At 43.0% G+C, this 26,039-nt stretch overlaps 1 protein-coding gene across 1 annotated transcript in view; it reads left to right on the top strand.

Moving 5' to 3' along the window:
• Positions 1-1,190: 1,190 nt before the first annotated feature.
• The window catches only part of ANO6 (anoctamin 6), a 104,961-nt gene continuing 80,112 nt past the window's right edge, over positions 1,191-26,039 (top strand). The window contains 8 exon segments of the mRNA XM_083366550.1: positions 1,191-1,303; positions 2,179-2,258; positions 5,938-6,063; positions 9,237-9,302; positions 11,079-11,220; positions 11,327-11,544; positions 12,206-12,408; positions 24,829-24,934. Coding sequence (XP_083222676.1) covers positions 1,210-1,303; positions 2,179-2,258; positions 5,938-6,063; positions 9,237-9,302; positions 11,079-11,220; positions 11,327-11,544; positions 12,206-12,408; positions 24,829-24,934 — 1,035 coding nt within the window. The 5' untranslated portion in view covers positions 1,191-1,209.

A 26,039-nucleotide genomic window follows, 5' to 3' on the forward strand; every position in this document is an offset into this window, starting at 1 on the left:
TTCGTATATTGCTGTTGGAGTGCGTTGATTTCATTGTCGGGCTCCGTGGTTTCCTCCTCGCTTTCGGCTTGAAGGCATTGATGGACTGACCCGTTGGACCCGTTGGTGGGGGGGTCTTGATGTTCATCATGCGTGGCTTCGTATGCCCAGATTTCGCTCACTACCTCAGTGAGGCTCATGGTCAGTTTGGTGACTATTTTCCTTTGAAACCGCTTGTCCAGGAGTCTGAGGACAATCTGGTCCCAGATCCTATCTTCTAGGTCCGGGAAATGGCACCAGCGTGCGGCATGTCAGACGGCCACGACAAAGTCAGTTGCAGCTTCCCCGGACCACTGGGTTCACTGGGCGAATCGGAGCCGCCAGTAGAGCTCCGATCGGGAAGGTACAAAATGCTTTGTTAGCATATCCATCAGCTTTGCATATGGAACGGCACTGACTGGGTCCGGATTGCAGAGGCCGGCGGCGACATCGTATACAGCTGAGCCGCTGAGGCAAAGCCTTCATGCAGTCTTCAGTTATTCTGTTGAACAGGAGGTAGCCTTCGACTTGTCCTAGGTGTGATTCCCATCGCTCTGAGTATTTGAGGTCGAACTCCTGCCATGCTGTCTCGGTAATTACTGCTTCACGGTTACTTCAGGAATTAGTTTCCCCAGTGACTTTGTTCAGTGACTAGTCAGCTCGTGACTTCGCTCTTATGTAGCTCCGTGAAGCAGTACCACCCTCGTCGCCAGATGTATTGTCTGCAGCGGGTTCCCAGTAAAATAAGAGGACAGCAGGCTTGAACTTGATCAGCTGTTTATTGCCTCACAGGAACGAACAAGCAAGTTTGAACCCCCCCTTATATAGAGGTGCCGGCGAGCCTCTAGCCAATCCCAGTCCTTGGATTCTCCTGCCGTTTCGGTTTCATCCAATCCGCGCAGACCACGTGCGCAGCTGTCAGATTCAGCTGTCATCTGTAACCGCATGTGGAGCTGTCATCGGAAACCGTGTGTAGAGCTGTCAGCTGTCAAAAGAGCTGTCACTTGCGTTTCTTACGTTTAACAGTGTTTAAACTCACATATATTGCAGAAGGACTCACTGGAGAAGAGCCTAATAGAAGAGGATGACAGAGAATGAGGTGGCTGGATGGAGTCACTGAAGCAGTAGGCGTGAGCTTAAATGGACTCCAGAAGATGGTAGAGGACAGGAAGGCCTGGAGGAACATTGTCCATGGGGTCACGTTGGGTCGGACACGACTTCACAGCTAACAACAACAAAAAGTTTAATGCTGATGGAAAATTGCTGGCAAGATTGCTTCCCAAGAGTAACTCTTTTACCATTGCATTTCTAGAAGAGAATTTTCTAGTTCTGAGAAAAAAAATAACTTCTCACCCACATTTATAAGCAATTGGACTTGCGTTAGAAAACTTAAAAATATAAACATAAGAATTGCTTCATATAAATGAATTCATACACTTAGTACTATCTTCTTTTTGACAACTATAGTATTTTAATAGTATTTTAATGGATTATGATTAAAGTGAGAGATTCTGACAAATTTAGCTTTTCAACCAAGCTATCAAAAATCTTTTTTAAAGGAGTATATTTGTAAAGATTAAACTAACCTGCTTTTCACTTAATGTAAATATTAGTACATAAATAAGTAACCCATAACTAGTTTTATTTGACAAAGGTCATGATGACAAAGTAGGAACTGAAATGGTTTAGGAAACTCTTTGTATAAGAATATACATATGGAGAAGCTTGAAGAATTATCACGGGCTATATGTTTCATTCTACTTTTATTAACATTTTATCCCTTTTATTACGTCTCTGTTATACACGCAGAACTCTTTGGATTTAAATAACACTTTCCATTCTTTCATATTCATAGTTATTCCTACTTTATTTCTCCTCTATAGATATTTAATAAGATACATGGTTTTAGGTAATATGAAATTGTATCCTGACAACTTGGAGACTGAATCAGCCTTGTTGATCCATTTCATTTTCCTCCAGATTAAAGTTGCATCCAGGGCTAGGAAAATTGAGGTTCAGTTGTGTAACTAAGCGATCATCTTAATTCTCCATGATAGATATAAATGGGCAATCCATGAAATTTGACTTCCTCCCAAATAGAATCTACATTTACCTGAATGCTATACTCAAATGTATTTTTATGGGAGTTCTTTCTTTTAGTCTTAGAAGAACTGGAACAAATTGTTATTCCCAATTATGGAACAATTCCTGGCCAGCAAGCTCTTCATATGCCTGAAATGGTAGGTACTAACTCATTATTGTTATAAAATTTCTCATATAGTTCATATAAAGATATGTGTATGTGTTGCCTCCCATTTGTGGACAGGCACTTGGGGCATCTCAGGTCTGGACCTTTGACAAGTGTAGCACCCATGTACCTACTCTTCCACTGCCTTATCTAACCCTGGCCACCAAAGGTAGCTCCTTGCTAAAGCCTTCATGCGAACTATGCCAGGTTGCCCTTCATGTAGAGACTGCAGAACTCTCTCTCTCAGTGTTGATGGTATAATAACCCTACTACCCCACAACAGGCATCCTTTATGTGCAGACAATTCATGCCTCCTTAAGAAATACACTTGGAATTCCAGGCCTGGACTTTTATCTTGCCACCCTGTGAATACCCAAGACTGAACTAGTTTGTCTAGCTCTTTTTCAATTTTGTGTTTGAGTGTGAAGGGGACTCTCCTGGGTTTAATTCTAATGGGTAAGACACTGGGGTTTAATTTAAATGAAATGGGAGGCCCTGTGTACCTCCCCAGCTTACTATCGAATACATCTGCAAACTCTTTGCAGACAGATTTGATGTTGTTTCCCTGCATTCTGTGGATGCCAGATATTACAATGCCCAATGCCTCAAACCAGTCCAACCCGACTAAACTTGTTCTACGACCTTTGACTACGATAACATCCAAGTGCCCCTGAAACCTCTTAAACTGCACAGAAAGGGTGGCCTCCTCCTTAACTTTTACTGGGGCATTTTGGAAATCAGTTAACATGATACTGGAGGGCCTCAATTTAACCCACTGCTTGCTCTGGCCGCCAACAAGTTTAAACATCTCATTGGAAATAATCAAGACTGCAGAGCCGGAGTCTAGCTCCATTTTACAAGGAATGCCTTGTAAATGGACTTCCAATTTTAGTTTGGGTTTAAGCGGCCGGCAGGCCCTGGTTCGGCAGATGGCCCTCCGGCTTTCGAAAAACCCCACTCTTGTCGAGCTCCGGGCCCAGGTACCTTTCCATGATGAGTTCTCCAACTGTCGCTTGGGTAGGCCCTCGGAAACAGCTACAGCAGACCGCTGCGATGTGGCCTGAATTCCCGCAGGCCCAACACGTGGCCGACTGGAACTTGCAGCTCACCCATGTGTGGTTGCCTCCGCAGCCTCTGCATTTTGGGGAGGGAGCTGCCTTCTGCTGGCTCTCCCTGTGCTCGCGTCGTCGATCCCGTTGTTCCATTTTTCACTGGATCTGGTCGATGTCAGTTTCTTCCTCGGCTGCGTGCTTGCTGTATGTAGCGCCTTCATAGTGTATTGCTTCCTCTGGGCTGCTGGGCAGGGGAGTCTGTACCACTTGCACCACACCTCCTGCCACCTCGTCAGCCAAGATCTCGTCTTGAGCATCTTGGAGAGTTAACTCGGGCGAAAAGCCTCTGTTGCAGTCGCTTGTCTCTTAGGCTGCACACAAGCCTGTCCCGGAGTCTCTTGTCCAGGTTGGAAAACTTGTAGAGGCAGGCAGCCTGTCACAAGGCTGTGATGAACTCAGATGCAGATTCACCTGGCTGTTGCACTCTCTGGTCAAAGCGGAACCACCAGGCCAAATCAGACATTTGGGGCTTGAAATGTCCATTCAGCTCTTTCGTAAGGTCTCTGTATGAGATGGTTTCAATTGGTGTCGGTGCAAATAGGCTTTCGGCCAAATTGAATATGGCAGGCCCACTTATGCAAAGCAAGGTTGCCGCTTTTAGGCCATCCTCGGCGATTTGGTTCACCCAGAGATAGTTCTCAACTTACCCCAGGTGTGATGGCTACCGTTCAGGATGGCGGATGTCGAATTCTCTGGGCTGGCTGACCTTTGGCATCTTCTTCCTCTTGTTCTTGGATCCTGCTCCGCCGACTCAGACAGTTGGTTCTGAGTATGTGTGGCCGCTAGCGTGGTGACTAGCCGGCCGTAGAAGGGGGGGAAAGATGCCTCTTTCCTCCAGTGCGTGAAGCCATCCCCTCATGAATTCAGCTCTTTAAGGCAAAGCAGGATCCCACCTTCATCGCCACTGTTGTGTAGTGGGGTCTGGAGAGTAGGAAGGTCGCCAGGCCAATGAGTACAGCATAACAGCTCTTTCTTAGGTGGAAGTGACCATACTGGGGAATAGGGGTTACCTGCACTCTTTATATACCTGGCCAGTACCTGGCCAGGTACACAGCCGACCAATCAGATTGAACCTCTGTTTCCTGCCGAAACTGCTTCTCACCAAAACAGTTACAGTTCAATGCCTCCTGGTGGTGACTCTTATACAATGCTTTAGTTGTTTATTTAAGCCTAATACATAATAGTTTATATGGGGTTTTTTTTTTGTTTATATGGTTTTTAATCATTACTAGCCACCCAGTCTCATATGAGATAGGCAGGTATATAAATTTAAATAAAGACATTTAGATATATGGCTATCACTACTGTTTGAAGAACTGTAGTCCATAATTTAACTTAAGCTACTTTAAAAAAATGTTTATTCAAAAATTTTCTCAAGGCATGCAAGAACACCAAAAGATCTTCTTTTAGCCAGAAACCACATATGGCATTAGGCTACTTTTATGTTTTTGTATTGCTCATATGCCCACCGAATTATATATTATATTACTTTCCCATCAAAGTGATACCTATTAATCTACTTGAATTTGCATGCTTTTGAACTGTTAATGGGCAAGAGCTGGGGCAGGAACGGGAGTTCACCCCATTGTGCGACTCTCAGGTCTCGAACATGGGCTGTCAGCTTTTCAGCTGACAAACTCAGCATCTTTACCACTGAGCCATCATGCAAATTCAGCAAAATTTAGCATAATCAACATAATATTTACAATTTGCATTTAAAAACTGAAAAATCAAACCAGGAAAAATACTCATAGTGCACAACACCTTTCTTTTTTAAACCCAGAACATGCAACATACAAAGTTTAATACAGTAGCAATAAACTACAATTGAAAGTTGCCTCTGCCCATTCTTGTACATTGGAATTCAGCCATCTCAAATGGACATTGAATGCAAATGCAATAACCTGTTTGATCTAGGCAAGTAACTAGGATCCAGCAGCAAGAACTAGCTCTGAGCAAATGATGTAATAATTTCTGCCTCTCCTTCACCAGCCTATTCTCTTCTCAAGTCTTGGACAATAAGAGTAATTACATTTACTTTCATTTGACTTTGTTGCAGGTTTATGTAACAATGCCACACAAACAATTGTATTTTGTCAGAATCTAGTAAGGAATTAGAATTTAGTTGTAACATTTGACTAGAATCTCAGAACATAGATGATTTGTACTCAGTTCACAATACTCAAAAAAATTATTGAGAACATATTTTTTCATGCTTGGAAAATTTCAAAATCCATATGATATATGTATTTGAGTAAGCTAATCAAATATTAGATGGAAAACTTGTTTTGTTTTCTATTTATTCCACTGTGAAGACCGACTCAACATATATTTGGCTGAAATATTAACATCCTCAGTATAGACTACAATATTTGGGAGTCTGACATGTTTTTCAGACATCTGTCTCTAGGACTCTGCTAGCCTACTTTTGCTATCCTAAGCTATTCAACCACATATATTTTTATTCCCGAATTCCATTAGGTATATTAATATTTATATAGAGAAGATAAAGATGGATACAGAAATATGTGTAATATTCAACAAATATGTTCTTTCCAGGTAGAGTTTGACCTGAATTCTGACTCTCTGTATTTTAATGATGGCCAAAGAAAAGTTGACTTTATCTTAGTATATGAAGATGAAAGCAAAAAGGAAAGTCAAAAGAGTTTTCATAAAAAGCAAAAGGTATGAATTGCTTTCTATTTGATGCTGCTATTGATAAAGCTTTAATATTTACTTAATCTGGATTTACTTAATCCGTTAATTTAGATAGATTCCTTTTAAGATTCTGATAATTTCTAAAAGAGTTCATTTTTGGTCTGTCCCAACTCCACCAAGATGAGTAAGATTTAATAACACTTATATAATTTCAGACAGGAGGAGGATTTGATCTATCACAATTCAATGTTCCATAGCTTTCTTGGGATTGAACCAAGTCAAAATGCATATTTAAATGTCAAGATTAAAAAAGAAGAATGAAATCAAACAATCCAGAATACAGTATTTCTCTTCATTTTTTTTATAAACAATAAGTTTATTTAATATTTAAAACAAGAATGGACAAAAAAGAACAAAAATAGCAAGTCAGTGAAGCAAAATGCACACATATATTGCAGTAATATGTAAAGATTAGCCAAACAACGTTAAACTTTGCCCCAAAGGAATCATATTTCTCTCTTTCCATGGCCAGGAATTCTTTGGCATGAAAAGAGTAGTTCAGCCACATGTTTTTTTCCATTCAAATTCAGAATAATGAAAATTCCATATGATTCTATTCAAGTCAGTCATTATTAAAGCTAAAATGGGGAAATAAAAAGGCTCAAATATCACTAAGTCAGTTGCATCAGTATGTATACTCGGATCAGCATCCTATTTTGCATTAGAATCTTGAAGTCAGAATGGATTAAATGATAAAAACTAACATTCGGTTTTAGTTTTATTTAGGACTGTAATGTTGTGCCCTAAGGAAAGCTGCAAAACATTTGTGATGCAAACATTTACTATAGCAAGTTTAAGACCAGGTCTACAATGGGAAAAAAATGTAATTCAACCTTTAGAAAATTCCACTGATTTTGATAACTATATAGAACTATTGTATTGTCCCTTATTTTTTTTTAGCTTTTCTAAAATGGGAACAATCTAAATATTGCATTAGCACATTGTGAAATTTAGGTAATTTTATACATGCAGGCTTTTCATTTTTATTAATTTGGCTTGTTTGTGGCTAAAATATTATATTTATTCATTTTTTGGCTTTATATGCTGCTGAATCATAGAGTCATGGCAGCTTACATTAGATCCAAAATTACCATAGCAAAATAATCATTTAAAATTCCAATTATTAACAACACCTAAGGTATTAACAACTAAAATGTCCACAATAAAGATAGCATTAAAATATCCATGGTAAAGTTATAATGAACATTCATAGAAGCAATAAACAATATAACATCCATTATATAATATTTCAAAATATAATAATTTAATTACTTGAAATATCAGTCCTACAAATAATCATAAATGACCGTCATTCATCAAAGGATTTCTGAAATAGCAGTCTTATCAATGTTTTGGAAAGCCCACAAAAGGTGAACCAATCCAGATTCTAGATAGACAAGTTTTATGTTTTAAATGGAACAGTATTAAGCCATATTAAAACATCAAGATAAAAATGTTGCATCTATTTTGTTTCTAATTTCATATTTTAAAATAAGTACATTCATATGGAAACATTGTCACTGTCATATGGTTGCAAGTTGCAATAAGGGTGAAGCAATCCTTCAACTAAGTAAATTCACAGTGACCTCTTAAATTAAGGTACATGTATTACTGACAAACAAAAAGCACAATGAAAATAAACATGGTAGTATTTTTTCACTATTATTTTGCAGAATTACCATTAATTCTTTTAGCATGGGAACTCTCTACACAAAACCTTGTCACTTTATTCATTGGATTTTTGAATCAATAAATAAGCAATTTGGCTTCATACCTCTTTAGAACAACACATAAAACATTTTTGTGTCCAAACCAGAAAAATATGACTGCAGGAGGAGGAGAAGTGAGTATGTGTATTTTCATGATGGCAGGAGCAGGAGGAACATTTGTAGGAAGTGAAACAACTAGCAAAGAATCAGCATCAGTCTAATCCACCACTAAATTCTATTACAGAGAGTTTGACATTTGCACTTGTGATGGCTGTCCTATGCTTTAAATCTTGATACAGGTTGAGGAGAATAGCCACAGCCACCATACTGTGATATAATACACCTGAGAAGAGATTGCTGCTTTTACCCAGTCTCTAATTTGATATGGAAAATGAAGAACAGAAAGCTGTTGAGATATTTAAATAAAGTAGGTTCTGGATAGAAACCATCTGTTCTGCTTTTCATAACTCTTTAAAAGTCTACCCAGCCATATAAAGTTTAGACATGCATAAAGCCAACATTTTAATGCAGCAGTTGCAGAAACTATCAGCTTCTCAAATCAGACGGTACATCAGGAGAGGCACTTGAGTGTTTTGAGATGAATATAAGTGGCAATGTGTTGTTCCTTCCTGTGTTAACCCTTATATTTCCTTTGATATTCTGTTCCTAAACAGTACGGAATACTGTTAATAGCATGGAAATAGGGATGGGTCTCCAAAACCTCTTTGCAAGTGACCAAATTAAACATATTTTCAACCATTTTTACTCTGGTGTCAGAAACTGCAATTAAATCCCTGAACTATGCTTATTTTTTCCTCAATATTAAATCCCATTTAAGATTATCAGAGCCACCTCTAAGATGTGATCAAATGAAATACCAATAGGGAAGTAATAGTTACATAATACTGATATGGTTTCAAGATGTATTGCAATCCTCACCATCAGCTTGGGGAAAAAAACACCAACTTTATTAGAATCCTGGTTTGGAAGGTAATTAAAGCAAATGTTGACTGTCTTTATCACAACTGCCAATGGTGGTTTGCTACAAACTCTGTAACAGCTAATGAAAGAAAGATGCAAGTGAAGAAAAAAAGAAGTGCTTTTATATATCATGATTATGGGCAAATTCAAAATTGTGTTCAATGGCTATAGCAAAAATTCCGTTTTAAAAAATCTAATTTTATAATTAAATCAATTTTTATTGACTAGTTTTACTAAATAAATCTAGTAATTCAAATTTTATTTAATTTTGACAACAGAAGTTCTTGGTTGCTTATATCTGCATTAATTGCTGAAGGCTAAATTTTAAATTTTGTTTCAGTGATAAATAAAATTAGTTGAAATAATGTTTTATTTTTGTTAAAATGTTTTCATTTCTTTTGAAAGATATGAATCATAAAAAAGTTTCACAATTTTAACCAATTTTAACAGAGGAAGAGAAAAGTCTATGAGTCAAACTTGATAAGCCGTGGTTTGCAGCTTGAAGCCACAAAGTCGGTGAGTGCTTTAACATTATACTTTTAAAAAATATATCGCTGCATTAAAAAGAAATGAATTTATGCAGAAGTAGTTATGATATATGTATTTATATACATTTATATAAATATTTACATATTTTGTAGTTTTATACACTTTATACATTCGTATGATTTATGAATTGCCTTTTTAATAATTTGAGGAGATAAATCAATGTGATTAAGTAAACAAATAAATAAATAAATAAGGGGATAACAAATCTACTATCTTAAGATGCCTTTCCTCTGCAGTGTTTGGTATATATATCTGTGATTGGTAAAATCAGATCACTTAGATTTATATAGTGTAATAAAGCCTTTTGTCTAATATTTAGATATTGACACATCTCTCACTGGAATTTATGTACTCTGTGCATGCTTAAGATATGAAGGGTTCTGTAACTGGAACAAAGGGAAATTGTTTAGTCTAACTGTTGCTTTCTTGCTTTCTGTAATCAGCTTTTGCACCAGGGAAATCTCATACAAGCATGGGAAACATGTGAATGAACCTTTATTATCAAAGTACATGTGTACAGTGAGATTGGCTGAGCCTCCCTTCGTGCCCCACCCCACAACTCACAGTGACAACAAACGCACCATCTTGTTACACCATGTGAGCTAATTGCACAAGACACCAGCCTCGCAAGTCAATCATACATAGAGTTAGTTCCTGTTCAAGAGCCTGACAGCCCATGGATAGAAGCTGTTCTTCAGCCTGTTGGTACGGCTGCCTATACTTCTGTATCTCCTACCTGATGGTAGGAGAATAAAGAGGTATCAACCAGGGTGTGAGTCGTCTCTGAGAATTTTCCTCACTCTTCCAAGGCAGCGAGCCTTGGAAGAGTGTTTTGTGCTGTGCTCACCACCTTCTGTAATATCTTTTTATCTGCGGCTGTCAGGCCAGCATACCAAACCACAATACAATGCGAGAGGACACTCTCTATAGTAGACCGGTAAAAGAAGGTCATTAGTTGTTGTTCTACCCTGTTCTTCCGCAAGACCCTGAGGAAGTGGAGTCTCTGTTGGGCCTTTCTGGCCACCTGGGTTGTATTGACTTTCCAGGTACATGGATGCAATGTACTAAAAGAGGGAATAAGGGAGTATACAAGAATGATTGATGTCTTCCTTATGTTGTAATGACTCTGTTGTCTGATTTTCATTGGCTAACTGTAGTGTATGCCTTTAAAGCATACACGGAAATGTCAGCACAGCAGGGGGCTGGACAGCTCCAGGCTATAACCGCTTTGGCGGGAAAGCCTGAATAGACCGAGTCGTTGACAGCCCCAGGGCATGGTCAGCTCTGGCGGGAAGCCAGGGTTTAAATCCATTGGCCACCTGCACTGGCGGGAAGCCCAGGTTTAAATCTATTGGTCACCATTCACCTGGGCAGGTATAAAGAGACGCCAGGTAACCCCTTTGCCCCAGCTTCATTTCTGCCTCAATAAAGAATCAATACCCAGCTCAAGTGTCCGTCTCTCCGTTCAACCACGCGACATTGCACTGGCGACGAAGGTGGGATCCTGCACCGGACAATGCTAGCCGCGGATGGAATCCAACCGGCAGCCCCGGATCCAGACGCAGGACGACCGAGATGGCAGAATGGCACAACTGGGTCAGTATCCCCTTTTCCATAGCAACCGCCTGGAGGAGTGGGAAGCGTTCGTGGGGCAGCTCGAGTGCTTCCTACGGGCGAACGGGGTGAAGGATGACCGGCAGAGAGCGGTAGCACTACTCTGCAGCTGCAGCACTACTCTACCAGCTGGCGGTCGGTCTCTGCACACCCGACGACATCCACTCTGTCGGTTACAACGAGTTGTTGGCAAAACTAACTGAGCATTTCAAGCCCGAGACATCCGAGATCGCCTGGCGATATCGTTTCGAGAAGCGGGACCAGCGGCCAGGTGAGTCTGCCAAGCAATACATGGTGGCCCTGAGGCAGGCAGCTCGCCTCTGTAATTTCGAGAATTTAGAGATCCGGCTGCGGGACCGGATCGTCTGTGGGCTGAGGGGACAGGAAGCTGCGCCAGAAAATTTTTGCTAAACAGAAACTGACCTTGAGGGATGTCCAAGAGGAATTCCTAGCCTGGGACACGGCTGAGGAGTCCGACGCGAGGGAAGGCGAGTCCATCCACCTGTTGAGCGGTTGCGGCGACGTGGACGGGGCAGAATTGGAAGTGGACGCCATCAACCGACAGCAGCGACCAGTCACCTCCAACCAGGACAACGTGAGGGAGCCAAGACCAGCCACGGCGGACGCAAGAAGCCAGGAGTGCAGATGCAGAGCGAACGGCCCCCGGTCTACCCAACTCCACAGCTACAGTGCGAATTGGCCCCGGTCTACCCAACATTGTGGTTGTGGCCCCCGGTCTACCCAGCACAGCGGCTGCAGACAACCCTAGTCTACCCAGTGTTCCGGCTGTGGCACGAACAGCTCCCGGTCTACCCGTTGCGCCAGCTGCGGAGGACAGCATCCGGTCTACCTGCCGTTTCAAGTCGGCCAAGTGTCGGGCTTGCAGAAAAACCGGACACATCACAGCGGTCTGCAGGAGCAGGCAGCGGGATAGCCTGCACGAGGTGGAGGCAGAGTTCCAGTTCGCTACAGGTACCGGGGAGCAGTTGCCGGGACAGTCAGTCAGCCACATGGCAGGATGGCCGAACGTTCATTTAACAGGGGCTTCAGCGGCGCTAACCCCGAAAATAAAATTGAGGGTGAAGCTGCAAGGGGTCCCCTGCACAATGGAACTGGACTCAGGGTCAGCCATGTCCATCATCTCCACCAGAACGTTTAAGGAGATTTGCAAACGGAGCGGTCAACGGGTTCCCTTGAGGCCATCCAGACTGACCCTCTCTGACTTTCAAAATTCACCCATTAACATCCGGGGGGAGGCGTTGGTGAGGGTTCAGTACAAAGGGTTCGAGGGCAAATTGAGTGTGCTGGTCATCAAGGGCCAGCGGACCAGCCTCGTGGGGTTAGGGTGGTTCAACGTGCTGGGCATCGGAATCACGGAAATTCACCAGACGCGGAGCTGCCTTTTCCTGGAAGCAGTCTGCAAGGATTTTGCAGACGTGTTCGACGGGCAGCTGGGAAGGTACACGGGTCCCCCAATTTCATTTACGTTAGACCCCCAGGTGCAACCCATTAGAATGAAAGCCAGGAGGGTTCTGTTCACGCTAAAACACAAGATAGAGCGGGAATTGGATAAGCTGGTAGACCAGGGGGTGCTAACGCCAGTCGATAGAGCAAAATGGGAAACCCCCATCGTAACACCGCTCAAGGCAAACGGTGAAATTAGAATTTGTGCCGACTATAAGGGGACGATCAACCGGGCTCTGAGCGCTCACTCTTACCCGGTTCCTGCGGTAAACAGCATTCTGGCTTCCCTGCAAGGCGGCTCGGTGTTCGCTAAACTGGATCTCGCCCAAGCTTATCAGCAGCTGCCGATAGACCCAGGGGCTGCTAGAGCACAAACAATCATCACACACAAAGGGGCGTTCCGGGTAGACCGGTTGCAGTTCGGGGTCAGCGTGGCTCCTGGAATATTCCAGGAGGTGATGGAAAGGACCCTCAAGGGAATACCAGGGGTTTGCCCCTATTTCGATGATGTCCTGATCGCAGCCAGCTCCGAGGACGTACTGGCAGCCCTATTGAAGGCAGTACTTGAGAGGTTCAGGGGTGCAGGGTTAAAACTCAAAAGGGAGAAGTGCAAAATTGGGGTAACAGAGACAGAGTTCCTGGGGTTCAGGATTGATGCTCAAGGCATCCACCCTTCGGCATCCAAAGTCAGGGCCATCAAGGAAGCCCCCACTTCCCAAAACAAGTCTGAGTTGCAGGCATTCCTGGGCCTCCTCAACTTTTACCATGCATTCCTGCCACACAAGGCCACTATTGCAGAACCCCTACACAGGTTGCTTGACAAGCAAGCATCCTGGAACTGGACTGATACACACGCTAACGCATTCAAAACACTGAAGAACCTGTTAGCAGGCAATGCCACAGTCACCCACTTCAGGGAGGATCAGCCAGTCTGCCTTGCTTGCGATGTATCCCCTTATGAGATCGGGGCAGTTCTCAGCCATTTAAGGGAGAATGGAACTCAGGCCCCCATCGCCTATTACTCCAGGACCCTGTCAGCTGCTGAGCGCAACTACGCCCAGATAGACAAGGAGGCACGGGCAGTGGTTGCTGGGGTAAAGAAATTTCATGACTACCTTTATGGTAGGAAATTCCTGATCTATACAGACCATAAGCCATTATTAGGGTTATTTACAACAGAGAAGCAGACACCGCAGATCCTGTCACCCCGGATGTTACGCTGGTCCATATTCCTGTCCGCTTACTCATGCAAATTGGTACACAGGCCGGGCAAAGAGATGGGGCACGCCGATGGCCTCAGCAGGCTTCCCCTAAGGGACACTGAGCCAGACCCAGCACCAGCTGTCCAAATACTGGCAATACAGGAACTGCCAGAATGCCCCCTCAACGCAAGGGACATAGCCACAGAGACCCCCAAAGACAAGGTTCTGAGCAGGGTTCAATCATGGGTGAGCAGTGGGTGGCAGGACAAATCACCAGGGCAAGAGTTCACTGCTTACTTCTCCAGAAGGCATGAACTGTCCACACACAAAGGATGCCTATTGTGGGGAAGTAGAGTCATCATCCCCACGAGGCTCAGAGAAAGAGTTCTCCAGTCATTACACGAAGGCCACCCAGGAATAGTAAGGATGAAAGCCCTAGCAAGGAGCTACCTGTGGTGGCCAGGATTAGACAAGGAAATAGAAGGACTAGTAGCAGGGTGTTACACATGCCAGAGGACACGGCCAGAACAACCACACGCACCAGTCCACAAGTGGGAGGAGACACACTCACCATGGTCCAGAGTGCATATAGACTATGCAGGCCCATTCCAGGGCCACACATTTCTGGTTGCAGTAGACAGCCATTCTAAATGGCTGGAGGTGGTGCCTGTGGGCAACATGACCTCGGCAGGAACCATTCAAGCATTGAGGGGGATGTTTGCTACACATGGGCTGCCTGATGTAATCGTGTCAGATAATGGAACACAATTTACCTCCTCGGATTTCCAGGTGTTCCTGAGGACCTTGGGGATTAGGCACTCTACCTCGGCTCCCTTCCACCCTGCCAGTAACGGATTGGCAGAACGATTCGTGCGGACGACAAAGGATGCCCTCAAGTGCATAGTACAGGGAAATTGGAAACAAAGACTAGCCACATTCCTCCTACACCAACATGCAACACCCTGCACCGCCACAGGCAAAAGCCCAGCGGAGCTCAGATGGGGCAGATGCCTCATAACAACTTTGGACAGGCTTCACCCAGACAGGGTAGCAGCAGACACCGGGACCCCCAACATCAAAACAAGCTTCAACACAGGAGACCCCATCTGGGCTAGGAACTATAGCACAGGTCATCCATGGGTGCCAGGGGAGATATTAGAGCAAACAGGACCCCTTTCCTACAGAGTAAGGGTGGAGGGGGGACTCCTTTGGAAAAGGTACCTGGATCAGCTGAGGAAAAGGGCTCCTGAAAGGATTATAGAGGACACACTGGGGGCGGAGGAGGAAGAGCCAACACAAACTCAAACGCAAACACCCAGGAGGGTTACCAGAGGGGCACAAGGGCAACCCCACCCTAGGCAGGAGACTGACAGAGAAACCAGGCAGTCACCTGAACCCAGCAGAATACAAAACCCGGGCACCGCAACACACACACACACACACACACCACAATCCACCACAACATTCACAACAAGGAAGAGAGCCTAGACATAGCAGCACACCACCAGGTGAACCAGTCCCAAGAAGATCAAGCAGGCCACACAAGGCTCCAAGCTACCTCGCGTACTATGTGCGTTCTTAGGGGGGTGGAGGAGCAACCGAGGAATAACAATTGTAAACTTTTGTATATGTAAATTTTGTAAATAAGTGTATATAGTTATGGAGACAGAATGACAGAGGGTAATTCCTCACTATGGGGGAAGGGGTGTAGTGTATGCCTTTAAAGCATACATGGAAATGTCAGCACAGCAGGGGGCTGGACAGCTCCAGGCTATAACCGCTTTGGCGGGAAAGCCTGAATAGACCGAGTCGTTGACAGCCTCAGGGCATGGTCAGCTCTGGCGGGAAGCCAGGGTTCAAATCCATTGGCCACCTGCACTGGCGGGAAGCCCAGGTTTAAATCTATTGGTCACCATTCACCTGGGCAGGTATAAAGAGACACCAGGTAACCCCTTTGCCCCAGCTTCATTTCTGCCTCAATAAAGAATCAATACCCAGCTCAAGTGTCCGTCTCTCCGTTCAACCACACAACATTGCACTAACAAAGTTTATAAAGCAATGCTACTAACTTTCTAAGGTTTGGCACTTCTGGACGTAATTTTGCAAGCATTCCAGACTGTTTGCCACCCAGCTGCTTAGTTTAATCAAATAAAGTCCTTGATCAAGAAGTCTCTGCTTGGGTTATCTGATTAGATTGATATGATATCACAATCAATCAATCAGGATTATGGGGAGGCTGAGTTCCACTACCTGTTTATTGGACCCATGCCCCTCCTGGCTGATTTATGTGGCTCGGGAGGAGACACGGAGCTGGTTCCAGGCAGTAATATCTGCCTCTTTGAGTGAGGGTGTCTTCCCCACCACTTTGAAGGAGGCGGTGGTGAGACCCTTTCTCAAGAAGCCTGCCCTGGACCCAGCGATTTTAAACAACTATCGTCCGGTCTCCAACCTTCACTTCCTGGTGAAGGTTGTTGAGAGTGTGGTGGCGCATCAGCTTCCTCTGTTCCTGGAGGAAACTGATTATCTGGACCTGTACCAATCGGGTTTCAGGCCCCGGTACAGCACAGAGACGGCATTGGTCGTGCTGGTGAATGATCTCTGGCAGGCTTGGGACAGGGGTTGTTCCTCTGTCCTAGTTCTATTAGATCTCTCAGCGGCTTTTGATACCATCGACCATGGTATCCTACTGCAGCGTCTCAGGGGGTTGGGAGTGTGAGGCAATGTTTTGCAGTGGTTCTCCTCCTATCTCCTGGGCCGCTCGCAGTCGGTGTTGACGGGAGGGTAGAGGTCCGCCCCGAGGCCTCTCGTTTGTGGAGTTCCTCAGGGGTCGGTTCTCTCGCCCCTCCTGTTCAACATCTATATGAAGCCGCTGGGTGAGATCATTTGTGGTTTCGGGTTTGGGTATCATCAGTACGCTGATGATACCCAACTTTTTTTCTCCACCCCAAACCAATCCAGTGATGTCCTCACCATGATGTCCTGTTGCCTGGAGGCAGTCCAGGTCTGGATGGGGAGAAACAGGCTTCGTCTCAATCCTGCCGAGACTGAGTGGCTGTGCATACTGGCATCTCGGACGAACCAGTTCATTCCACCTTTAATGATGGGGGGTGAGGTGTTACCCCCCGTCGATAGGGCTCACAACTTGGGCATCCTCCTGGATTTGCGGCTCAGTTTTGAAGACCATATAGGAGCCGTGACCAGGGGGGCCTTTGCCCAGGTTCACCTGGTGTGCCAGTTGCAGCCCTACCTGGACTGAGATGCCCTGCCCACAGTCACTCATGCGCTCGTGACCTCCCGATTGGACTACTGCAATGCTCTCTACATGGGGCTGCCCTTGAGGACCACTTGGAGGCTTCAGCTGGTGCAGAATGCAGCCGCACGGGTTGTGATGGGGGTTTCCCGATACTCCCATGTAACACCTCTGCTCCGCGAGCTGCATTGGCTTCCGGTTGCCCTCCGGGTGAGATTCAAGGTGCTGGTGATGACCTATAAAGCCATAAATGGCTTGGGTCCAGGATATCTGAGGGAACACCTGCTGCTGGCATCAAGCTCCCTTCGTCCTGTGCGCTCCCACAGGGAGGGTCTTCTCAGGGTACCGCCGGTAAAAGATTGCCAGCGGATAACACCCAGGGGGAGGGCCTTCTCTGTGGGTGCACCTGCCCTTTGGGACCAGCTGCCCGTAGAGCTCAGGACTGCCCCTGACCTTCGCTCATTCTGCTGGGACCTGAAGACTTGGCTCTTTGAGATTTCTGGCCTGGACTGAGATTATTAATTGGGGTTTTAATTGGATTTTAATTGGGGCTTTATATTTATTCAAGGTTTAAATGTAATTATTTTAACTGTTGTTAATTTTTGTAATTGTTGTATTGTTATTTTAAAAACCTTGTGAACCACCCTGAGTCCTACGGGAGAAGGGCGGTATATAAGTCTAATAAAGATAAAGAAGATAAAGATAAAGTTCAAGTAAGGGACTGGGACCTTACAAGATAAATTAGCTAAAAAGTTTTACATACTTAATTGCTAGCTTTATCAGTTAGGGAGTGAAGGATGAGGTTATTTTAGTAATAAGCCCACTTTCTGGGAAGGCAATCCTCAACTTTATATAACTTTGTTGCCTATTGGTTGCTAATGATCATGGGCCTTGGTTTTCCAAAAGGTATAAAAGCTATGCTAATTTGTATATTGAGCCTCTCAATTTGTGATTTAGTCCCCAGAGCATACCTTTTGTATATACAGATTGAACAGATTTTAATATCCCACTTTGTGTGATAATTGGCTACTTCACACCATGAAAAAACAAATCCAGTAATCTATGACTTGGCCAACATTTGTGTGTTTCTCTCTCTCTCTCTCTCTGTGTGTGTGTGTGTGTGTATAACTTGGCCAACGTCTGTGTGTGTGAGAGAGGGGGGGGACGTGGGTTACAGATAGCTGAAGCAAGAAAATGAAAGAAATACTGTTTACTTTAAGCCAGGTGGGTCAACTAGTAAAATGGCCCCACAAGATTAAATAAAAATATGCATTAAAAAAGGAAGTTTGTTATTTATATACATTACCGTATTTTCTGGCGTATAAGACAACTGGGCGTATAAAATGACCCCCGACTTTTGAGAAGATTTTCAAGATTTTTTGTCTTATACGGCGGAAAATACTTACATGCCAGTTGCCAAGTGTACGACACAAGCCCTATTCAGCCCTGTCTGATGCAGATGGTGCAAAGCCCTGCCGGTTGCCGCCCGACGCTGGACGGCTCCGCCAGTGCCGCCTCGAGGGAAGGGCGTGAGGCACCTGCCACGGCTCCCCGAGCACTCCTTAGCAGCCGGGGAGCGTGCGCGTGTGCAGGACTGCCCTGCCGGCTCCCGCCCAACACTGGATGGCTCCGCCGGTGCCGCCTCGAGAGGGAAGTGCGTGAGGCGCCTGCCATGGCTCCCCGAGCACTCCTTAGCAGCTGGGGAGTGCGCGCGTGCGCAGGACTGCCCTGCCGGCTCCCGCCTGATGCCAGCCTGCCCTGCTTCCTCCACAGTGAGAGGGGAGGGCATGCCTTCCCGAGCTCGTTGAATTGCAGCCACGCCGGAGCCGAAAGGGGCTTTTCCTTCCACCCACCCTTTGGAATAAACGCAAGAGCTCCCGGGGTCTGGCATTTGCAAGGGGGAGGGGAAGGGGCTTAGAGGCTCTTGGGGGTGGGAAGGGAGAGTCATGTTGGAGGGGGGACTGGACTAAGGAGGCTTGAAGTTGCTTTGCAAGAACGGGGGCACTCGATTGATTTATGTACTATTTTCCGGCGTGTAAGACGACTGGGCATATAAGACGACCCCCCAACTTTTGAGAAGATTTTCATGGGTTAAAAAGTCATCTTATACGCCGGAAAATACGGTAACTATATTATATATTTTATATGCATCCCAAGAAATTCCTCTTCATTCAATGTGACCAAGGCAAGCCAACGTTGCCTGCTTTAAACTACAGAGCTAAACGTTAAACCAGCAAACATGTAGAAGGAAACCATAGCTAGTTAAGTTTCCCTGAAGCTACAAGGGTCAGTCATAAGGAGAGTTGAATGAGCCAGGAACAAAGGCAGTCCAGCAGTAGCAGACCTCACTGACAAACCAGAAGTAGTCCAGTAATAGAAAAAGAAAAGACGTCATGTATTTTATTTAATTTCACTGGGTGACTCTAGGTTTAAACTTATGAAACAGAAAGACTGAAAACTTCTCACCATAACTTAGTAGCAAGCCTGACTAAGAGGCCTGATTGAAAAATTATTACTGAATGCATGTTATGCTTAAGGACTTCAAATAGGTGTCAGAATCCATTTATATTTCATTTTCAACTATCTCCTCTGTGAAAAAACCAAATCTCATCTTCCCCTGGATTCTGCCATTCCCAAGGGGGAGAGGGAACAGGCATGGGGCTTTATTGCTTTCATTTCCTCCATTAAATGTAACCTTTTGTTTATTCCACCTGTCTGCTCTCCATTGTTGTTGTTAGCTGCGAAGTCGTGTCCGACCCATCATGACCCCATGGACAACGTTCCTCCAGGCCTTCCTGTCCTCTACCATCTTCTGGAGTCCATTTAGGCTCATGCCTACTGCTTCAGTGACTCCATCCAGCCACCTCATTCTCTGTCGTCCCCTTCTTCTCTTGCCCTCAACCTTTCCCAGCATTAGGCTCTTCTCCAGTGAGTCCTTCCTTCTCATTAGGTGGCCAAAGTATTTGAGTTTCAACTTCAGGATCTGGCCTTCTATCCGTTACAATGTAAAACAAATTGTTTTCTTACTAGGTATTCTCTCTGAACTTACCAGGCAACTAGAAAAGGGGGTGGGGGGAAGAAATCCAACCCTCCAGGATCTGGTTTGTTTCTCCAAAGAAAGTGTGAGGAGCTGTGGAAATGATCCTGCTGCAAACAGATTGTTATCTTTCTTTTCCCACAATGGACTTACCACCTGAAGATTGGCTGATCTGGAACTGACGGAATGAACTGTGGGGTGGAGTTTGCTTGGGGGCATTTTAAAACTATTGGGATGCAAGGGAATTGCTCAGATCCTGTCTATTATGCCTGCTATCTCTTATTTCTTAGTAAAAGATCCCGCTTGGAAAACCCTGTCTCCAAGAGTGCTGCTTTCTTAAGAAGTGGGTTGAGGTGGGTTTTGACAATAGGTATCTAATTAGTTATTATGAGAATGATATGTTGAACCAGGTAGACCATTGCTTTTATTTTGAAGTTCATGATTTTAAGCTGAATTTCCACAACTTGACTTTCATACCCATCAGGGCTAGAATCATCCATCACTAAGTGGTAGAATTTCAATTAAAACTTGAGGAAAAAGATTTTTATAGGATGTGGCATGTCTTTTCTCAACTGTTGCGCTGAGCGGTTGATCAGGGTTCTGGCCTCAACTCTTAGAGCCCCGTGACAGGGGTGAGAATTTAGAGGGACCCTCGCAAGGGTGAACACCTTGAATATGGAAGGATCTTGCCCTTTGCCACCGACCCAGTGTGCCGGACGTTCCAACGGTCACACTTGGGAACTGCGATGGCTCAGGAGCAGAGTCCTAGGACAAACTGAGGCACCAACACAAGTTTGTTCAAGGTGAGAGAGTACAGAGTGCCCGGGGTGGATGTTTTTGCCCACCGACAGCTTTGCACATCCCTCTATTTATTGAGCAGTTTCACCGGGGAGGGGGGAAGTACACATGAGGAATTAACATATGTGAGGTCAAAGGAAAACATAACTCATTGCATACATCTGCTAATGAAGAGAGCAAAGGTCATCACAGGAAACAATAAAGCATATACAAACGCTAACAGAGAAGACAAGAGTTATCACAGGAATGCATGACTTGAAAGACATAATCTTGAAGCAGAGACAGTTACAGGAGACAGGAAGCCATATCTTGAGGCATGGGCAATTACATGAAACAAGTCTTGTTATAAATGAAGAATCACCAGAGGCAGGAATGTGATGCAGGAATGTGACCTTACAATTGCAGAAATGTTATCACTAGAGACAGGAAGGGAGAACTTTGTAACTTTTAACATAGGAATCAAAAAAGGTCTTTTGGGAGTCTGGGATATCTACAACTCCTCCTTTTCTGTTTTTTAAGGCCAATTACTGAGAAGGCCCCTCAATGTCCAGAACTTTCTCTTCTAGGATAACTTACGCGGGAAAAAGAGAAATCCTTCGATACCTCCTGTGCCTGCGCCAGTGTTCCTTTCAAAGAGTGTTGGTGTGAGGGTGCATCAGTCTCTGGGTCAGAAGTGAATTCTAAAAGAGGGTGTTTGTATTCACTGTCAACAGTGTGTTTCATCAACAGAATGTCATCGCTAATGCTGCTCAACCTTCGTTGTAGAAAATCTAAAAGTTTACCCATAACACATGGGCCAATTGCACATGCAAATAATAATAAAATTAAAGGACCAGCTATAGCTGAGAAAAGGGTGGTCAGCCAGGGAGAAAAGTTAAACATTCCTTGATACCAAGTATAATGCTGGGAGCGTTCCCCTTCTCTGTCTTTCAATCGTTTGTTTAATTCTGCCATGGAGTCAAGCACAGTCAAAGAAATACTGTTAGTAATACTTCTGATAGAAATAGGCAAGACACAAGGTAAAATAATACATCCTAATACAATCATACTAATAAAAGCTACAATAGCTTGTAAACCAGGTAATTTGGGAAACCAGGAGCCAAGTAATTCCTGAAAGTTGAAACCATTTCAAGTTTGGACAGGAACATGAGCTACAGAGTTCACATAGATGATGATGGTAGACTCGTTGTTAACAACAGGTTGTTCCTTCTGGGTCCATGCGATGGGCAAAAACAATGTGAAAAGAGCCATTTTTGACTGGAAGCAATGTCAAAGGTGTAAAGAACAGGATGGGATAGCTGGTGAAGTGGAGTTGACGTCTGGGGTAAGCTTTCAGATGGAATTGTGTTTTAGTGGCATCAGTCAGTGGTGTAAGAACAAAGCTGAAAAAAGTCACAAACCATGCTGTCATCTTTAATGGGTTCTGCAGTTGTGTTTGTGGAGGCATGATACGGGCGAACGTGGCGACCTGGGATCCACAGCACTTTGTCTGGCAGTTGAGTAGCTGCGTAGCCTCTTCCCCAAGTGAGAAGGTCTGCAGGGCCTTTCCAAGTTAGGTCTGGAAGTTGGCGATACCACGCTTTGGGTTTAGGCTGATCTGCAACTGGAGATAAAAAATGCTGCTCTGCAGCTGTGGTTAAGGGATAGCCAGTCAAGTTGGAAAAGTTCAGAGTGTAGAGGCAAAGATTAAGAGTTTCTTGCACTGCTGGGAGGTTGGGGTTTCGTTTTCCCCCGTTCTGATTTTTATAGCGATCTAAAGCATGTTTAATATGGAATTCCAAATTTGTGTGTTATTTGCCAATAATGACAAAATTTTGCCATGGCTTGACTGCTGTAAGCAGGGCCATTATCTGTTTTGAGTTCTTTTGGACATCCCAGCACTGCAAAGGTCCGAATACAATGATTAATTACATGTTTAGTGGCTTCACCCCTTAGGGGGGTGGCCATGATGAATCCTGAAAAGGTATCAATTGAAACATAGGAATGACTTTCCCAGGGGGTGAGGGGTTGCAAAGAACAGGCTGAAGGTCCGGAGGCAGCCTGATCTGCAACAGTGTTTCCCTCTTGCAAAAAACCTGGAAAAGGCTGATGACTACGAATGTGAGCAACAAAAATAGGATGTTGGTGTTCAAAAAGCAAATTTTGCAAGGTTAAAAAAAGTTTTAACAAATCTGGTTGAATGGAGGGGGATAAATAAGATCCATAAATCACTTGAATTGTGTGATAAACATAAAAGCTATCCACAACAAGATTCAAAGGTTGAAAGGAAAAAATTTGACAAGCCAAAATTGAAGCAGCCAATTCAGCTTTTTGAGCTGACCGCTGGGGTGTTGTTTGCTTGGTTAATCGGGTGGTGGGTGGCAAGAAACCTTGCCATGCCAATCAGCTAAGGAAAATTGTAATTCACTCGAGGTTTGAAAAAATGATTCCCAAATTTGCAAAGACATAGGCACAAAAAGAGTGTCTATCTCCAGCCCAATCAAGGCTTTCGTTCGGTGACGGATTTTAAAAATCAATTGAGCTAATTGTGCTTCTCTGGTTAAAACAGAAACTTTGGGCGTATGGGATAAATGAATCCACTCCAAAATTTTCAATTGGTTAGCACCTTAAACAATAGCAGCAGTAAACAGTCCAGGCGTGTTTAAAATAATTAACAATCTCAGAGCCTGTTGTAAGGTATAAAATCCACAGGCTAATGCTGATTAAGGGAGGGAAATTCTCCCAGATATCACCTTCTATCAATGTGTCCTGCACACAGACACAAAAACAGCAAAAACAACAAAAACAAAAAACAAAAACAAAAAACAACTCCACAAAAAGATCAGAGTAATTTCTTTTGGGTGATGTTTAACTAAAACTCAAAGAATTCAAAAATTTCTTTTGGGTGATGTTTAACTAAAACTCAACAGGCTTCAAATTATGTACATACTTCTCAGAGAATAATAAATACTGAATTCCATGAGCAAAGCAGTAAGGATGCAGCAGAAGCATGATCTCTTTTCTTTTTTGGTGGATCTTGGAATTGAATTCCATAGGAATGAAAATATTTAAAGTATCTCCAGGGTATTTTAAATTAGGGCTTAATCAGGGATTTGGGGAGAAGAGAGATACTACACTTCTTTTGCCACTGGAATTCCCCATTAGTGGAGATAACCCCAGTAGAGACTGGAAAGAGATTTGTAGAATTTTGGCCAATATATCAGGGACATGACGATAGACTTTCAACAAAACTACCCTCCCTCATATCCACAGATAGATTTGTTAATCTTATTCTAATCACTTTTAGCCAGATGATCTGGACAACCAGATTGTGCTCTTACCTGAGCAGGCATGCATAAGATTGCATCACTCAATATTTATGGTAGTTTAATCTAAGTCAATTTATTATTTCAGTTTTATGTGTTTTTTAAAAAACAAAGGTATATGGTATCTTTTTATTACTAACTCTATTCAGTGAAAAACTACTAAAATATGCTGAGAATGCAGAATCTTCACTGAATGATAATATATGTTCTGGAAAAAAGTACCATCTATGACAAATGTTCTAAACTTCTGTATTCTTCAGAAGCTTTTGTGTCATATTTATCAATATTATTTTGAGATATTAAACATTTTATCTTGTATTTGCCAGAAGAATAAACAGAAATATCAAGTCCTAATTAAAATCATACAGCATTCTGCTGTGAATGAATAAACCATGTGATTGAAAATAAATAAAATTAAATAATACAGGAAGATAACAAAACAAAATAATTATCAGGAACATCAAAATAAATGGAATATTTTTTGGCAAGAGACCTTAGGACAGCTGTGTAAGAACTATAGAAATTATATTTTTCCCAGTCCACAGTTAAAGACCAACCATCATTGAACTGAATTGGAAGAGACTTCACCAAAAAAGAGAATTATTGGATGAGGAAAGACCTCATCATTAATGCTACTCATTTATCACACACTTTTGCTTGTGTTTTGCATATCTAAAAAGGGCCAGTGTAGCTACACTGGTAGTACCATAGTACTTATTAAGTGGAAGATGATCAGGACAGTAGTGATCAATGAAAACTATGACTTTAGCAGCCCATTCATTGAGTTTCATAATATGTAAGATGGATTTCTTCATTCTTTCAGTCAAGAAGTATGTGACCCAAACATAGGAGGTAAGATTATAATGTGTCCACAATGTGATCAAGAATGCACATACTGGAATCTCAACATCACATGTGACTCTTCCAAGGTATTTTTTCTTCAGAATTAAAAACAATGTTAATGTGACATAAAATGCTGTTTTGAAATAAACTGAAAATATATGGAGAAGCAAGAAGCATCTCACATAACTAAGATCAGTAATAAACAAAAATGTGTAACTGATGAGTACAAATCTTAGCACATATGGATATGTTTTTAAAAAATTAATCCAAGTAAAGAATCATAAACTACTGAGAGATTCTGTAGGTCTGTAAATGTACAAGTGAAGTAAGCTACTGTACACAATGTACAGCTGAACATATTGGGTTTCATGAAATCACCTTAATAAAGCAAACTCTCCTCTATATATCCTTAATTCTATGTGCAAAGGAAAAACAATAGTATGGTGAACATGAATAGGGATTAAGGGAAATATCAAGTTAATTTCATTCAGTTTCCCATTTTTCCAATCTTAAATTTGTTTCATGCATTGAACATAAGTTTGGAATTTTAAAAAGTATAGGAAATAGTATCAAATTCTAATATTTTATATGCATTTTTATTAAATAGAACTATTTTAGTGCATCTTGTAACATATATTTTTTTGCAAATCATTTTTCTTTAACAGATTTCCTTTTTGTGCCATTTGCCCAAATACATAAATCTGATTTTTATGATTGGAGTTATAAAAAGATTATTTGGATTTCACTTCCAAGAAACTAAAAACCATTTTATCCTCACATCAGTCCAGCAAAATTATTTGATGTGAGAGATTGATTGGTGTCAACTGTCATCTGTTTATATGATTAAGAATAAAATAGTTAGAAAAGCTGATATGTGGCATTATTTTTATGGATTCATGCTATCTTTTGATAGAATTGTATATACAGCAACAAAGAGCACACCCTTTTAGCCTACTTTGCTTACATATTTTCCTCAAGCAAACAGATGTACAGGGCTGTCAGCTATCAGCTGGGGCCCCAGGAGAAGATTCAGCAATTTCCATAGTGAAGGATTGTTGTCTGTCACTGTGTATATAGTGTATATAGTGCAGTGCAGCAATGATTGAATGCAGATTCTTAGGTGCATAATGTAATAAAATGTAATAAAAGAATATATGCACATGACAACCAAAGGACAAAATCTGTAATAAC

The sequence above is a fragment of the Vipera ursinii genome (genome assembly GCF_947247035.1).
Source record: "Vipera ursinii genome assembly, chromosome: 6".
Lineage (NCBI taxonomy): Eukaryota > Metazoa > Chordata > Lepidosauria > Squamata > Viperidae > Vipera > Vipera ursinii.